Source organism: Hyaloscypha bicolor (genome assembly GCF_002865645.1).
Source record: "Hyaloscypha bicolor E unplaced genomic scaffold K444scaffold_10, whole genome shotgun sequence".
NCBI lineage: Eukaryota > Fungi > Ascomycota > Leotiomycetes > Helotiales > Hyaloscyphaceae > Hyaloscypha > Hyaloscypha bicolor.
Window position 1 is genome coordinate 320,057 of NW_020194512.1, and position 18,118 is coordinate 338,174.

The following is an 18,118-nucleotide window of genomic DNA, read 5'->3' on the forward strand; positions in this document are numbered from 1 at the left end:
GAAAAGGAATTTAGAGAAGGAATTCGGAAAAGGGGTTTAGAAAAGGGATTTAGAGGAGAAAAGAAAAGTTATAAAGTAATTAGATACTAGCTCTTAGTATTAATAGTAAAGTCAAAAAAATATAGAAGAAGAATAGAGGTTTTAAAGTAAAGATAGAATAGAATTATAGTTTTATAGAAAATAAAATTATTAGTATAGAATAGTTATATTATTATATAATTCTATATTTACTTTTACTATTTATTAAGAATATATATTTCTTAGGAAAAAGTATTACTTAGAATTCTTAAGCCTCTCTAATTTAATAATTATATATTTAAAAAATAAGAAATAAATATAATTATATATACTAGAATAAAAGAATTCTTCTTATCTAAAAATTATAATTATAGTATTACTAAATATAGAGATATAGAAGTTTATATAATAAGCTATATATAAAGATTTAAGGAGATTTAAATTACCTCGAATTATTTATAATTAGTAAAGTAAATTAGCTAACTATACGGGTCAAGTATAGTTTAATTATTATTAATATATTTTGGCTTTTATAAGTTAGTAAAAGAAAAAATATTTATATTTTTATTTTTATAACTATAATACCTAAAATTATAATTTTTTTAATATTTAAATATACTTAATCTAGGGCTATTAAGTACTAATATTTCTATTTTTAGGTATTATTTATTATAAATTTATTCGGGTTTAAATAATTATATTAAATATATATCTTTATACCCTAAAAGTAAATAATAAAAATATAGCTAAACTAGCTTTAACCTTAGCCTTAATCTTAACCTTAATCTCCTTCCAAAAACAACTTTAATTCCGATATATAATACTATTATTAAAGCTTTTCTTTATTAAAAATATATTAAATATGGCTTTAGGTAATAGTTCTAGTAAAGATAAAAGTAGTAGAAAAGATAATAAAGCTATAAATAAGCAGAAAGATAATATTTATAATATGCCTTCTAATAATCCAGACTCAGTCTATAATATTCTCTCCCGTTAATATATTTAACTAATAAATTCCTCTATTTCTCGACCTCCTTCTTATATATAACTTCCTTTTCCTTCTCTATAATAATACTTTAATCTTCTTATATTACCTAATAATACTACTAAAGTAGTAAAGCAAATTAATAATAAGGCTAAAGTTAGAGAGATAGAGCTATACTAGGGCAGGAAGCTAAAGAAATTAGAGAAAGGTAAGGCAAATCTGAAGGCAAGCTTGGTATATACTTGCAGAACCGAATTCTCTCAAGCTTATACTACTTATAGTAATAAGAAAAGACCGAGGAGCCCTTTTAAATACTATATAGTTATAGAAGGCGAATTCGATAGTACTTATATAAATTACAGATATAATAATAATAGTAAAGTCTATACTTTCTATTAACTTAATACTAATTCTATTAAGTCTGGAAAGCCTTACTCTGTATCTGCAAAACCCTTTATACTAAAGCCTCAACCGCCTATAAGATATAGAAAGCGAGTATAAAGACAGATATAAGGTCAGAAGGCAATGGGAAAGGAGGTTATAGTAGAGGAGGGCGAGAATACTAGAGGAGAAGGGGATAAAGGAGATATAAATAATTCGAGTAATCTAGGCAGTACGGAGGATATAGAGAGTAAGGGAGATGGAGATGTGCCTCGTAATCCATGGGATTTGCCTTACGGACTATGCAAGCTAAGGGGGGGCTAGGAGTAGTCGAGAATAAGGCGCGTATACTGTACTTCTTTTTTTAGTGAGGTATGGGGGGGGGGGGGGGGTGCGGGTGCGAAAATCAAAAAATCAGAAAATCACTTTTCGCTTCTCGGTTTTGTCGACTAGCCCGCTAATGGCCTCAGTATCGCTGCAAAGAAAGCTGAAGGAATGGAGAGTGGATAACAGAAAACCAAAAAAATAGGATCCTGAATTTACCTTCAATCTTTGGAGTTCGATTCTATAGCCTTGAATCTCAGGCAGTGAGTTACTGTGGTGTACACGGGGCTGTTCCCCACCAAGGTCGTCACTCGCTTTGATCCGAGGTACGGAAGTACCGAATCACGTAACGATCATATATAGATTTGCACGCCACAGCAGCCGCAAGGCTGATAATGACTTCCTATATGGTTAGGGCGCTAAAGAGCTCGAATAAGATCTTTTTATAGGTATTAGAAGTATTGAGAGCTTATAGATAAAGCGGTAATTAGAAAAAGTATGTTTCGCTACAAAATGAGACCCTTTATAATCAGTCGTAGCGGCGACAATATGAATATGGTTTTCTGGTAAAAGAGGTTGAAGGTGTGTCAGAATAGCTATAGAATCAAACTTTCAAAACATTGTAGAGAATTATTATAATTTACATAGATTTTATAATGCCTGAAGTCGAAGTACCTGTTATTTTTTCCGGCACGAGTGGTTTTCCGGCACGCAGGGATGCACGTTACTTGCATGGGCAGTATCAATGGGATTAAATGAAGTCATGTTCATCTAAGTTATAAGTTATATAACGTCTATCCCTGCGTGCCGAAAAACCCTGTGTGCCGAAACAGCTTCATGGTTTGGGGGTGTCAAATTTCTACCTTATAAATTTATACGATTATAATCAGTTTGCTATTGTTCTTCAGCTATTTCTCTATAAGGATTCGGTTTGCAATGAGAAAATACTATAGTTGTAGTCGTGCTGTCGATCGTCCTGTCGACGACGTCGAAAGCCGCTTCGGCTGTTCCCCCCTGCTCTAGCATGACTATTAGCCTGTCTCCGGGTTTCGGGGCTACAGTACGAAGGTACTATCAAGAAAAAATATAACTCCAAGTTTTGAGGACACAGAGCACAAGGAAACCTGGGTGCCGAGTTTATTTAGGGAAAGGGGGAGACTAACAAAACGCCAAGCGAATTTATTACGATTACATAATGTATTACAGTAATAGTCACGGTAGTCGTATTATAATTTTCATTATACCGAATTTATATAAAATGTGGCGTTCTGGAACTTCCATCGGGCAGGCAGCCACGTGTCCGCATTTGCTCTTGCGCTGAGCCTTGAACAAACGATGCCAGATCAAAACGCAGTGGAGTCTCTCTCACTACCGTAGAAGGCCCAAGGTTAATCGTTACTTATTGAGGAGAATCAATAGATTGAGTAAATTAAGTACAAAGCTTCCATCTACTCTAGGAGGAAGCCTAGTCTTATCGAACCTTCGTAGAGCTGGATCTCCTGGATCTCCTGGATCTCCACCTCTCCATGCTGATCCTGATGATCCCGCTGATCTAATTCTTCCGACTGTTCTTCGTACATAGGAAAGAACCGTAGCGAATATACAAAGAAACTTCGATGTCCTATCGTATCATGGAAGGGTTCTCCTGTCGCTGTAGCCACAGCGTCTGAGCCTATGGTCCTTCCGTATCATGTGTCGCATGTGTAACATAACCAAAGAGCATCGCGCCTTATAACATAAAGATCCTCCACATTTCCAATCTCCTCGAAAACGCCCTTGAATTGAGTCTAGTAACGAACGACTAGGATCTCTTTGCATATCCCAAGTCAGCGTGCTTCTTCCACATATGCTCCGTCAACTTGTCCGCGCGCGAGTAGCTCCTGCCTTGGCCTTTTGGGCATCCTAGGACGGGACAGAGGTGGAGGCCTTGGCTAATGTCGTGAACAGAGGCTTGGTGGCGAACGAGATCAGAGTGGCGTGTAAAGGTTGGTTGGTCGGAGCATATATAGCACGAAGGAGGCTGTTGCTGTGCAGCAGGGATAGGATCGTCGTTATTGACCGTTGGAAAAGGAGATATAAAGTCCCAGTCAGATCCACGGATCGGTGCAATAGGAAAGAATTGAGGTTGAAGCCTGTATCTAGTGCATTGGTTGATGTTTTCAAATCTATTGTCGTCTGCAATGGGGCCCAGAAGACCGTCCTCCACAAATGGATCACTAGGAATGGCAATAAATTGGGGTTGCTCGATGGGAACAGCTAAGGGTCGAAGAATCAAGGAGTTATCGGCTGGCAATAAAAGAGATTCGCTGTTGGAGCTCTCTGGAGTGGTCAGGAGGTTGTAGTAAAAGGTGTTTTTGGTTGAACGAGGCGGAGGCGTCGCTCGCGAAGGTTGACTGTAGATCCCGTCATCTAGTTCTGGCAGCCATTCCGAATTAAGGGACGAAGAAACTGACTCGAAGAATTGGGCGTCCGGGATATGCAGATCCCATTCCGAATAGTCGATGGCGCCTTCAAGTTCCGGCCAAGTCTGCCCATGACAATGCGAAATAGGGGACTCGAACCCCTGCGCGCCGTTTCTAACGGATGCTCTACCAGCTGAGCTAATTTCTTGGTCATGATCATACTCTCGAATAACCGGGACGCGGAGCAGCCAGGGCTCCGCGCAGCCTCTCTAGGCCAATGAACAAACGTCGGGAGAAAGACCAGCAAGCCAGCGCCCGATTTGTTGTTTAGCTTTTTATCCGATGGGGAATGCGATAGGGAATGTGTTCCCCAGTGCAAAGATGCACCGTGAGCGGTAGTAAATGGCTCACAAATGTAAGAACATTTTGGCACAAGGAAGGGAGGGTTGTGGATGGAGGGACTCCCGGGTTTAAATAGACTAGAACCTAGGTGGCCAGAATTCAAAACGCTCGTCGTGGCTGCAGTCTTGCAGTCTTGCATGAGGGCGAGAGGGCGAGAGAGGGCGAGAGAGGGCGGGCTATGCTACCCTCCAGGCAGCAGAGCACAAATCATTCGTTCTTGCTGGTATGACATCACACCGCGTATTGGTCACGTGCTAAAGTCGGTTAATCTACGGCCTCGGGTTAGCGACTGTCCTGAACAGCCACACGCCCTGGTGCGCTTTGCAAATGATTACATAAGTGAAATTACATCGTAAATATTTTCGGAAGTGCGGGGTCGTTCGCACTAACCAAAATCGTTGCTCGCTTTAATCCGAGGTACTAATCCGCGCAGCGACCTTATATAAATCTGCGCGCCATAACAGCCACAAAGGCTTGTGACGATTGCTAGTATAGTAGCGAGGTCTTAAAGCTGGGATATGACCTTTTTAAAAGTATTAGGGGTGCTAGACCCTACAAGTTATAAGACCAAATGGTCATAATAATTTCAACCAGGGTCATTTACAGATATCGAGTTTGAGATTGAAGTTTATAGCGCTTGCTAGTATACATAAAATCAGTAACATTCCTCTAACTCATTTTTCAATACCTAACGGCGGATATTAAGTACTAAGATTTGGCTCAATAGTAAGTTATTATATATCCAGAATTTCATCCAAAAGCTCACGGTAAACACCATTAACTTCTTACAAATAGGCTGCGTCATGAGCCCATATGATCTTTGTGGGAGGAATGAGGCTTGGTGGATTTTGGGGGGCTTATTGCACTTCTTTCCCTCGTGGGTTTTAAGGGTTTTACGCCTATCCAAGTCCCAAATTTTAAGAGGCAAATCACGCATGCTTTTTATAAGAATGCTTTATAAGAGGTTTGTACTTCTTCCTTTGCTTTTTCCCTAATAATTGCTATAATCCAAGAGTTCATAAAGTACAATTCACTTGTACATGATTATATTAAGGCTTATTTGAGCCGCAAAATCATCCGAAGACAAGACGAGGATCAGGGATATTACGGAGATCTTCTATATGCCGGCAGTACCTCATGCAAATATTATGATTCTTGATAATGGCCGCAGAGTTAGGTGGGACGATCCATTTTTCTAGTACTACTTTCACAAATAAAGTACCCTTGAAATAGTACCCACCCGCCTTAGTTTATACAAGATAATATACTTGAGCTCTCGTAATGCCATTATAAGTTCAGATATAAAATATTCGAAAGAGACTTGGAGGGAAGGGTGGAATGCTTCGGTCAGATCAATTAGTATTAGCAAGGGTTGAAGACAAGTATTAAGGATAGAAATATTAAAAGATTATCAAAAGTTACCTTAGTACTATAAGTATTAGAATGGATCCAAGAAAGCTATTCCCCGAGTACCATATCTCCTCGGCTGCCCTATTCTGGTGCGACTATAATCTGCAGACAATTAATCCGGATAATAATAAAAGTGATTGGGGGAGTGTACTGGAATCAAATTTTTGAAAACCCACTCCTCCCACTAAATATCAAACCTATAGGGGGGACTGATAGATTCGTAGAAGGGTGGGATTTAGTTAGATAGGATAGCCGAAGGATATAATAGGCTGGCAAGCAAGCTAAAAAGGGGGTCGCAAATAGGAGGTTTACTTAAAAAGCTTAGTAAGCCAGACTTTCTACTGGCTGCCAAATCTGTACCATTCCTGGGCTACTGTCTCTATCTTCCAGAGTTACTGGGTTTTGGTTTGGTTTTGTAATATACTCGAGAAAGGGACAGAGTTAGATACTATTTCTGGAAGAAATTAAAAGTATTTTAAAAAGCTCTATACTACTATCTCTCTAGTTCTGTTAAGGGAAAGCCGGTTATATAAGTATTATAAAGGAGATCCCAAACGGTTATAACTATATTTAGTAATATTATTAAAGGACTAACTATCTTATATAAAGCTCTATCCTTTTCTATATTTCTTTAAGCTTATTATAGCTCGGATCGGAGGCAATCTAATATAAAGAATCAGACTAAGGAATTATAGCTCAATTAATAGTACTTACTACAAGTACTATTATTATTATTTCAAGCCTTTAATATAAGGCTATAGATCTTATAAAACTGTAAATCCAGTTTCCTCCTTACTTCTTATTACTTCCCCTATTTTATATAACTCCTTTAATAATTGAAAGCTCTAAATAGAAGGCAGGAGGCAAACTAGTATACCAAGTCCGTATATTAGAAATCTTATATATAATTGAAAATAAGATTAGTAAGCAAGTAGCTATAAAAGGTAATAAAGTAGTCTCTTCCTCTCTCTACTTCTTTAAGATTATTAGGCCCTCAAAATCCAGTTCTAGGAATCCGGAATTTTGGTATTAGACCTAATATCTACTTTACTTATTATAAAGTAGTCGGATTATTTATCTAATTCAATACTGGCTTATAGGGTTCCTTCTCAAATTTCTTATTACTAATAGGTTCTATCTATTCTTAGTTTAAGGAAGTCCGGAATTCTTCCTTGGTTTTATTAGTAAGTACTATAATTATTTCTATAAAGCAGTTCCCTGCCCTGGTTTTGAATATATACTAGAGATCCTTACTATACTCCTATTACTACTAACTATCTAAATAAAATAGAGCTAGTATATAATAGATTATATATTAGATATATAACTATTCTAATATTATAATATAATTCATACTAGGAACTATACTATTTACCTTTTCCTTATACCTACTATACTAAAGTCTAGTATAAAGGGGACTTATAATTACTAGAAGCTTATTTCGGATATTAAATAATTCTTCCTATCTAATATTAATATATATTTACTAGGTAATAGTTCGAGATTATTAGTAGATATAAAATAAAATAGGGACTAGAATCCGTATAATAGGGTTTATATAATATAACTACTATTATTTTAGTAGGCAAAACTCAAATACTATTAATATACTTCAGTTCTATTATATTTACAATTAATATTACTTATTAGAGGTAAGTATAGGACTGAAATATATTCGAAAATAGAGAAGATAACCCTATTTTCCCGATTCCGGAAAGCCGCTTCCTATATATTTATCTATAGTTTAACTAGTAGTTTCGGGAATAAATCAAAAGATTATAAGATTAGGCTGAGGCTATATAGAGATACTATTATATATTATACTATATAGTTATTTAGGAAAGGAAAAGAAAAAGGAAGAGAAAAATAGGAATAGAATAATAGTATTTATAACTTATAATAACTAGTAATTCTATATATTAATTTAATAGAATTAAATCCTTTATATAAAAGATTAGAAAAGATAGTTTAGAATTAAATCAATTTATCTATTAAGGATCTTTTATTCTATATCTATTATCTGTCCTATAATATAGTAGAAGTAATAGACTTATAATAGTATTATTTATATATTAGAACTAAAAGCTCAAGTAATACCTTAAAATATAAGGAATTCTTTATAAAGCCGAATATAGATAAGGTACTATATTATAAGACGAATAGAAAGTCTAGCTTTATAGCCTAGCTATACCTACTAGGAACTCTGGTACCCGTTATTAGACTCTATTAAATATAATAGATTAATATAAAGTAGGATCCCTAAAAGCTATTATAACTAGAGAATATTTACCTATAAAGCTATATATAGCTATAAAGAGCTTGGATTTCAAGTCTATTCTAAGAAATATTTCAACTTTATTATCTTATATAAAATTCTATTCAAATCTGTTATACTAGTTATTCTAGCCGGAATTTTATTAGATCTTCTTTCTATTCGGAAATAGACTTACTTATACCGGTACTAATAACCCAGATTTAGCTATATTAACTTACAAGCTCTCTATTAATCCTGAAATACAAATAAGTACCTGACCTATATTCTAGTCGAGATAACTAGTTTTAATAAAATAGTATTCTTAAATACTAAATAGTATAGGATTTAAGATAACTATCTTAGTAGAAATTACTACTAATAACTAGTAATCCTATTAATAAGAAAATTATTTTAGAAATAGATATTACTAAATACTATAACTAAAACTATCCAGATATTTAATAAGATCTTTATTATTTCCTCTTTTTAAAAGCAGTTTTCTATTAATTATTTACCTATCCAGAAAAGTTCTATTATATTTATATATTAAATATAAATTACCTCTCTTTAGATATAGCTATAAAAGAATTAAATACTTTCGAATATCTCAGAGATAAGTTCGGGTTTATAAATAGTCTTATCTTAATTATATAGAATATATAGAAATAGTAATAAGAAAATAATTCAATAGAATAGATAATTAATTCAAAGAGAAAAATGTCCTTATATATCTCAATACTTCTATTCTATCTATTACTATCTAACCCGTTTCTAGCCTGGAAGCCTAATTAGAAAATTAAGCTTTTAGTAATTTAATTATTAACTAAAGAGAGAACTATAGTCTGGGTATATTCTTAGTATCTTAATAAATCTAGTAATAAATCTAGGCCTATTACCCTGGAAATACTACTTTTAGAAGTCTAAAAAGTAATTTTAGAACTAGCTATTTCTAGAAGTCATTTCTAAAAGCCATTTCTAGAGGCTATTTTTTAGAGGTATTACTTCTAGAGGTATATTACTAAAGTCTAATATCTTATATAATTAAGATATAAAATATACTAAATACTATATTAACTTTTGGCTTCTAATTTAAATACTTTCCTATAAGCCGATTTATTAGGGCCTATATTATTTCTCCTATATTATATATCCGGGTTTTATACTATATTAATCTTACTAAGACCCCCTAGGATATAGATATTATTTAATAATATACTATAGTACTTATAGTTATTATTACTCTTTTAATTATTTTCTATATATTAGAAATTTCTATTAACTTTCTATATACTTATATAATATATTATTTTCTTAAATATGTTTTTTACTTATAGATCTATAAATATATAAGTAGTACTATTTAATATTATATACTTTTAGTTATTATTCTTTTTATAGGTAATATTATTTACCTTATAAATAACTATATAAAAGCCTTATAGTAAATAGAACTATTATTTATAATAAATCTTATTTCTCTTATTTTCGGAAATTATATAAATCCCATTATTAGTAGCTATAGACTTGAATATAAGGCTTATAATACTATTTATTATTAGATAGAACGAGTAGCTATAATTAAGGGAATAATTCATATAATTCTTACTATAGTATTATAAATATCTAACCTATATTTATTAACTCAAGTAGTAGTATTAGTAATAAGCCTCTTCCCTAAAATAAGAACTACTAACTAAATAAACTAGACTGCCTCTACTATAGTTACTATTCTAATTACCTTATTTTTAATTATATAATATTATTTCTATAAGATCTTCTTAAATATCTATTAAATTCTAGTAATAGTTATTATAACTACTATTTGGATCTATATTCCAGAGAAGTTACTTAGTATACTAATAATATATTTCCTTATTATATATTATATATAGATATCTTTATATCTTTTCCGGATTTACTAGATATTCTATTAAAACTTCTATAATTGGAAATACTTATATAAAGTCTCTATTAAATCCCTACCAGATACTTATTAGATCTATACTAAGATCTCGAGGCCCTAGAAGTATTAAAGGGGCTAATATATATACCTCTATATTCCAGAAATAAACTATAGTACTTTCTTTTAATTATATTTATATATAGTTATATAATAGTACTTATATAATAAAGGTTAGGATATTATTATCTTTATTATTTAATAGTAAACAGGATTTATATAAAGTTTTCCTAGTAGTAATAGTTTATTTCAATCTACTAACTTGAGAGCTATTATTAAAGAACCTTATAATAAGAAGATATATTTTAATAAATATAGAATAATCTTATTATTTATAATAGGTATTAATATAACTGGCTAGTTATTTTATATAAAATAACTTCTCGAGAATTTTTATAATTATAATATAAAGATAAGGAGAATTATATTATTTTAGTAAGTAAATTCTAAAAATAGGCCTTAGTTAATTCCAGGAGAACCTTTACTAATAATTATTCCGAAAAATACTTGAAATAGATAGAATAATAGATAACTAATCTATTTAAATAAGATTCCGAATATATAAGTTTAATTAAAACAACCTATTAAAATATTCCTAATTTATATTTCTAATAGGTCCTTAATATATATTTCTTTATTACCGGGAATTATATTACTAATAGTATGAAATATAGTATAGTTAATTAAATTAGTAAATATAACTATATTATAGTAAATTATTAAGGCCTTAATATTGAGAATCTAATTAGATCTGAAATTAAAAAAAGAAAGAATTAAAGTATAATCTTATATAAGTCTAGTAATAAACAAATACTATACCTATTAACTAATAACTTAATAGTATATATAAATAATTATATAGGAGAATAGGTCTAAAAGGTTATAAGATAGATATTAGATAAGGATATTTACTTAAAGAAATTACTATTTTATTTATTATAATTCTAATAGGCTATATAAATAATTAGAACTTAATAGGATAATATAATATAGAATAAATTTACTTATTTATTTATTTATATATGAAATCTAGAATATTCATATATTTATTTATAAATATAAGGCCCTAATATAAGAAATATATTATATATTTCGAAAATATAAACTATTTTAATTTTTATAAATAATAGAATTATTTATATAAATAATAGATCTAACCTTAGTCTATTATATTTATAACTAGATAGTTATATAGGTAATAATAATATTTCCAGATATAATTAAGAGATATTTCTAATCCGGACTAGTATATTTAGAGTATACCTGTACTATTATAGCCTTTAATAAAAGTTTTAGAAGAACTATAATTACTATAAGAACTAGCAGGCGAGTTATAGAAAGGGAATTACCTTTATTATAAAGAACTATAAGTTCGATTATTATCCGTTTAATTTCTTCTATTATTTCACCTATTTCTAGAAGGAAAATAACTTTCTATAATAGAGGTAATTAGCTATTAAAGTTGGGAATAATAAGGCTATATTTATATATTATATAGAGAGTATAAATCTATATTTTAATATTAATTATAACTAGTTTAATATCTGGGTTTATAGGACTAGATTCGGAATTCGTTTCTATTATATAAAGGTCTTATTATAGTAAAAATACTATCTAGCCGTTTTATATATTACTGAAATAGAAATGAATTTCTTAAATAATTATAAGATATTCCTAAAATACAACTAGTTCTTAGTTAATAAAGATTTCTAATAGTAAACTAATAATAATTCCTTATTTTTATCCTATCTATTATTTTTTTTAAAATAAAATATATATTAGTAATAATAAAATTAGTTCTAAAGAGAATAACTGAAATAGTTATTAATTAAGGTTCCGGATAGTAACTTTAGCTATTTAATAAACTAATTATATATCCTTAACTAATATAGTTATAATAAAACGAAACGAAGCTTTAGTATATAAGAAAAAGAAGTATTTATTAAATATTAATACTAATACTATAATTATAATTTAGTTCTCGATCTATAAGAACTAATAAAGATTTATTAATAGTATATAGGCTAATATAAGCTTATATACTAGTATAAGAATTATAGGTAGTACGAGAATCCAGGCTAGTATAAGAATTAAGACTAGTAGAAATATATAAACTAGTAGGAATATATAGATTTATATAAGACTTTAAGTTCCTATAAGCTTATATACTAGTATAAGAGTTATAAATAGTACGAGAATCCAGACTAGTATAAGAATTAAGGCTAATAGAAATATATAGGCTAGTAGGAATATATAGGCTTATATAAGACTTTAAACTCCTATAAGTTTATATACTAATATAAGAGTTATAGGTAATACGAGAATTAGTACTAGTATAATTTTATATTCCAATTATAAAATAAATAAATTATTTCTCTATAATTATTCTTTTTTTTAGTTCGCGTATTATAAGTTAGGGTTTATTTTTTATAATAGATCCTATTCTAGAAATAATTAGTAATTTATTAATCTCTCTCTCTTCTTTTAGTACTAGTACTATAGTATATATACTATTACTAACTACTATATTATAGTATCTTTCTAGAATAAGGCTATAGCCTTTTATTATTATTAAATATATATCTTTCTAAATATATTTAGTTACTATTTACTTTATCTTAGAAGGGTTATTATATAATATAGAATACTCCTGGTTTTAGAGGCCTTTTTTCTAATATACCTGGAAAACTATTTAGTATCTAGAGAAATTTATATCTTTTTTACTAAGATATATAATAACCTATATTATTCTTTAGTTTTCTAAAAAGTATAATCTAGAGAATAGAGATAAATATATATATTCTTACTAGCTTATAAAATAGGTATTAGTATTATTTATTTCTGGTTTAATAAATTCTTACTAGCTTATAAAATAGAAACTAGTACTATCTGTTTCTGGCTTAATAGAGATAGGAATATCGGATAATCTCTTTATACTTATTTCCGTACTAAAGGCTCGGCTACTAGGGCTTGGAATAGTACTAGTCCGGATTCGGTATTATAAAGAAATATCCTATTACTTTCTATAATTATATTAACTTCCGGGTTTCGAGGTAATTGCCCTTATAGAACCTTAGCTATAGTACCGGATAGGTATTTACTAAAGAATATAAAGTATATTAATCTCTAAATAAAGAATAATATAATTCTCTTTTCTTTTATATTAGTAATATTATAAAGAATATCTAAGAAAAGGTAGTTCTATTTATACTTATAGGTAGTTTGAAAGAACCAATTATATTATTATAAAAGGGGTTTATTAGATCTATTTATTATTACCGGAGGCTTAATATATTATTAGTTCTTTTTAATAACTACTATATATATTCTTATTATCTATTTCATATATTTCTTAAAAAGCTATTAATTATAGGTATATAACTTAGAAGAGTTATATTTCAGGAGGAAGTTATAAGTCTTAATCTTATATAGATTATTAGTCTTTAGCTATCTAATAACTTCCGAACTAAAGTCTAGCTAATTAGCTAAAAGAACAAACCAATATCAAGTTACGGAATTAGACTCTTTAATAATTAGTTTAAACTAATTCTTTTCTTTTTTCGAATATTCTCTAATTATTCGGAGAAAATATTATAGTATAAAGAGATAGAATTACCGGTAGCCAAATTTAATCTAATTCGTTATATTCTCTTTATATATATTAAATACTATTTCGGTATCTTATATAATAATTATATTAGAAGTCTAGTTTATATTAGAGAACTACTATTCTATTATATTATATAATAATTCCTTAAAAGGCTATTTAATTAAAGCTTAGATAATCTTTATATATAGGTTTAATAACTTCAGGTTTTTAAAGAATATATATAGTAAAGAGATAAGATAAACTATTCTTGAAATATTATTTCAGATTAATCTCTATTCTTTCTTTCCTCTTATCTCGGGAAAGAGCTTACCCAAATCGAAAAGTATTTTAAGCTAGCTTAAATTATTTCCTAATACTTATAGAATTCTTAGTTATAAAGTTTCAATAATAAATTAGTTAGTCTTATATATAAGATCTATATTTCTATCTAGGATAAAAGACTATATCTACCAGATATAGTTAAGATAATATAGGACCTCTTATTTAAAAAGTTAGTCTAGATAATTATAATAGGAGTTACCTAATAGATATTATTAAATTATATAACTAGAACTTCCTATATATTACTAAATAAGAATCCTGGTTTTATCTAGAGACTATAAATAACTAGTAAGGTATTAAAAGCCTCCTTATACCTTTCCCTTATTAGAAACTAGCCCAGAGCTTTCTATTTGCCTTTAGATAAATATATCTACTATTATCTTATAATAAAGGACTTATTTCAATATTAGTAGTCTCGGATCTTTTTATAGATTTTACTATTAGTAAAATTAAATGAATTGGAATATTCTTTACTTAAGGCGACTTTAATCTCCGGATTTATTACTAGATAGGAATAATATTAAATATTCTAAAATAATTATAAAGGGTTTTAAGATTAAATCTAATAGGTATAAATCTACTATTTACTATTCTTCTTTTAGTATTAAGATTTCCAGAATAGCTAGGATCTAATATTAGTTATAGAAGTATTCGAATATATAATTTGAAAGTAATATTAGTTTGAAAAGTATATCTTATCTAAATATTAGAATATAACTTTCAGGTCTTATTTAGTAATAATTACTAGTATATAATTAGATAGTAATAGTCGAAAATAGCCTTATCTTATAAAGATTCTCTTTAGTCTTTTAATATTTTTCCTATTAATATCTTTTAAATATTCGGGCTTAAAGTTTAGTCTTTTTAGACTAATATAAACTATTTCTCGAAAATTTTCTTTTTAATCTTTAGTAAGCTTCCTTTCTTTCTCGGTAGTATAATACTAGATATTATATTATATATTTATTATTTTAATATAGATAATAGAGAGAGAAAAGAATAAAGTAAATAGTAAATAAAGAAGAAAGAAAGATATAGAATAGACTTTAAACTAGTAAATATATTTAGTTTTATTACCTTTATAGTATTAGAGAAATAATTATATAATTCTGGCTTCTGAATTCTATTTTAGATATTTATTTTCTATTATCTAGTATTAGAAAAGTATCTAATAATATTTTTAATATCCTTAACTAGAACTATTATTAATATAAGTACTATTTTTAGTCTCCTGTTTTATTTTCTTAAATAGTTCTAGTTTCGGTATAAGTAATTAGATAGTAGAGTCTTTTTTTTATTTTTAGGTAATAACTCTAATTTCTGCTATTTTATTTTCCTTATATAATAAGAATTACTATTTATTTATACTGGATTATAAGAAGTTAAAACTCTTTTTGAGATAATCTCAAAGGCTCTTAAATTCTTTAAGCCGGCTCTGGTTTATAAAAGCCTTAAATAAATAATCCGCTTTTATATCTCTTATAATTAATTTTATTTCTTTTCTATATATTATAATAAGTATAATATATTAACTAGAGAGATCGGACTTAACTATAATATAGTTTCCGGGTAAAATTTAACTAGAGAAATAAGGAGATATAACCTTTTAGGCTATTATATTACTAAAAAGAAACTAATAAAATAATTCTTAAAGCCCTATATAATAGAAAAGGATATAGTATAAAGAGTAGTCTAACTCAAGTAATAATACTAATAAGGTTATCTATAATATATTCCTATTTCAACTATTATTAAAGCTTAATATACCCGAATTTCTTTTTATATTATAAGAAATATATAGCCCAGAAAAGTTACTATTATAGGATTTCTTATTTCTAAAAAAAGTATTACTTTAGTAATACTATACTAAGGTATACTACTATAAATTAGAGATATTAGTAGTTATTATATATAAGAATCCAGCTATATTTGAACTTTTTATAGTAAAATATATAATTGGTTTAGAGGTTAATAACTAAGCTTAAATCCTTTATTAAGTTAGATATAAGAATTTCCTTATTTATTATAAAATATTTATATATAGTAATACTATTTTTACTATTTCCGAATATATAGCTATCTCTTTAATAGATCTTAATAGATCTATTATATTACTAAACGAGATTTAAATAGTAATAATTATATATAAGATAAATTATTACTATTAAAACTCTTTGGGTTTTAATATTAAAATAGTAGATATTAATAGAATTTAATTTCCTTATCTTTCGAGATATAATATATAAAGATATTATATATTCTACTATATTCCTGTCTTTTTATAGAGATATTAAAATCAATAAGGCCTCGGCTTAAGAACTACTTATTCTACTAATCTATTACCTAAATTAATCCTAAAGGTTATATTAATATTAGTTTATAAAATAACAGGCTATTTAAAGATATTAAAGTATTAGGCTTTATAATATTCTAATTTATAGAATAGGGCAGCTATTCTTATAGAAGACTGGCCTTGAAATATCCTAATAAGTAGTCTTAATAAATAGATAAGTTTCTATATTTAATAGTATTAAGTTTGGCTAAAGAACTTCTATTAGTAAATTATTTAAATTCTTATTTTCTATATATTCTAATTACTCTAGTATACTTTCTTAGATAACTTACTATAAAAGGAGGAACTTATAAGTCTAGCTAGTTATATTCAGATATTCTTATATATCCTATTCTATTTTAAAGAGTTATAATAGTATATCTGAAATCCGGAAAAGACATTTTAGTAATACTAATTCAACTATATATAGAAATAGAAAAGATTTATTCTAAATATACTACTACTAAGAACTATAGATTTTAAATAGATTTAGAATATAGGAATAAACTATATAAAACAAGAAATATCCTGGTAATAGAGGTTAAAGGCTTTAATAGAAAAGGATATATACTATTAAAATAATATCTTTAAGACTAGGAGTAATAGAAATAATATAAAAGTTATTAGTAACTTAGTTTTTATATATTGGTTTAAGAATTAGAAAATGACTTCTTATAACTAATATTAGAGAAACAAGTTTATAAATATAGGACTGGATTCATTTAAAAGAATAAAAAGAGGATTACTTTAAGGATATAATTAAGATCTCCTAACTAAAATCTGTATTAGATATTCTATCGAAAATTACTGGATTCTATAATAATAGTATAAGAATTACTACTTTTTATAAAGTAAAGGTAATAAGGTACTATAATATTAGTATATTACTAGAAATAGCTATTTATTTTACTTATTTTCTAGTAAATAGTAAACTACTTTGAGAATATTAAAAAAGTCTAAAGTAGATTTCTTAACGGGATTATAAAGGGGTAATAAAGAGTTAATAAGGTTACTATAAAGGTTATAGAACTTAGGGCCCCGGAATATTAACCTTAGATACTATATTTCTTTATAGCCAGGTTCTAGAAAGAACTATTTTCAAAGATTTCAATTCCTAAGAATATAAGATTATATAGAATAATATTCGAATATTTAAAGGTATTATTTCTTTTCTATTTATATTCTTTAAAGATATCAAATTCTTAGAAGCTTGTATTAATAGTATAAAGCGGTTAGTTATAGTTTCTCTAGATTAAATAGTTCTTACTATATTAAATAATTTATTCTTAAGCTAAAAAGAAAACTAATAGATCCAGATTATTGAAATAACCTTCTAGTCTGAAAAGGGAAGCTTAGAGACTTATAGAATATTCGGTATTCTATAATTATTTGTTTTTAGTATATATAAGTACTTGAACTTTCCTAAATATCCTATTAAAAAGAATCTGAAAATGATACTAAGAGCTAAGGCTAATTAAGATATATTCTAACGGTTTACTTCTCTAGTTAAATAACTAGACTTTAACTCTCCTAAGATTAGGGCTCTAAAGTAGCTTCTAATTCCTCCTATTATTTAAGATATCCAGTAATTTATACCTCTCCTTATTATAACTAGTCCAGAAGTAATTATTAAATAAAGATATAGGATTCTATATACGGATAGCTTTAAAGATAATATAAAGTATTTATTTCTATATAACCTATATAAAGACAGATATA

At 28.1% G+C, this 18,118-nt stretch overlaps 1 protein-coding gene and 1 non-coding gene across 2 annotated transcripts; both read right to left on the reverse strand.

The window, feature by feature from the left end:
* Positions 1–3,509: 3,509 nt before the first annotated feature.
* On the reverse strand, positions 3,510–4,535 carry K444DRAFT_623151 (uncharacterized protein; the record flags this gene model as incomplete). The annotated part of the gene is made up of 2 exons (XM_024882244.1): positions 3,510–4,308; positions 4,522–4,535. 2 exons carry the CDS (start codon positions 4,533–4,535, stop codon positions 3,510–3,512), a joined length of 813 nt encoding a protein of 270 aa, XP_024743800.1.
* K444DRAFT_t3 lies at positions 4,249–4,318 on the reverse strand. Its single transcript has one exon. It is a non-coding gene; the product is annotated as a tRNA-Ser (tRNA).
* Positions 4,536–18,118: the final 13,583 nt, after the last annotated feature.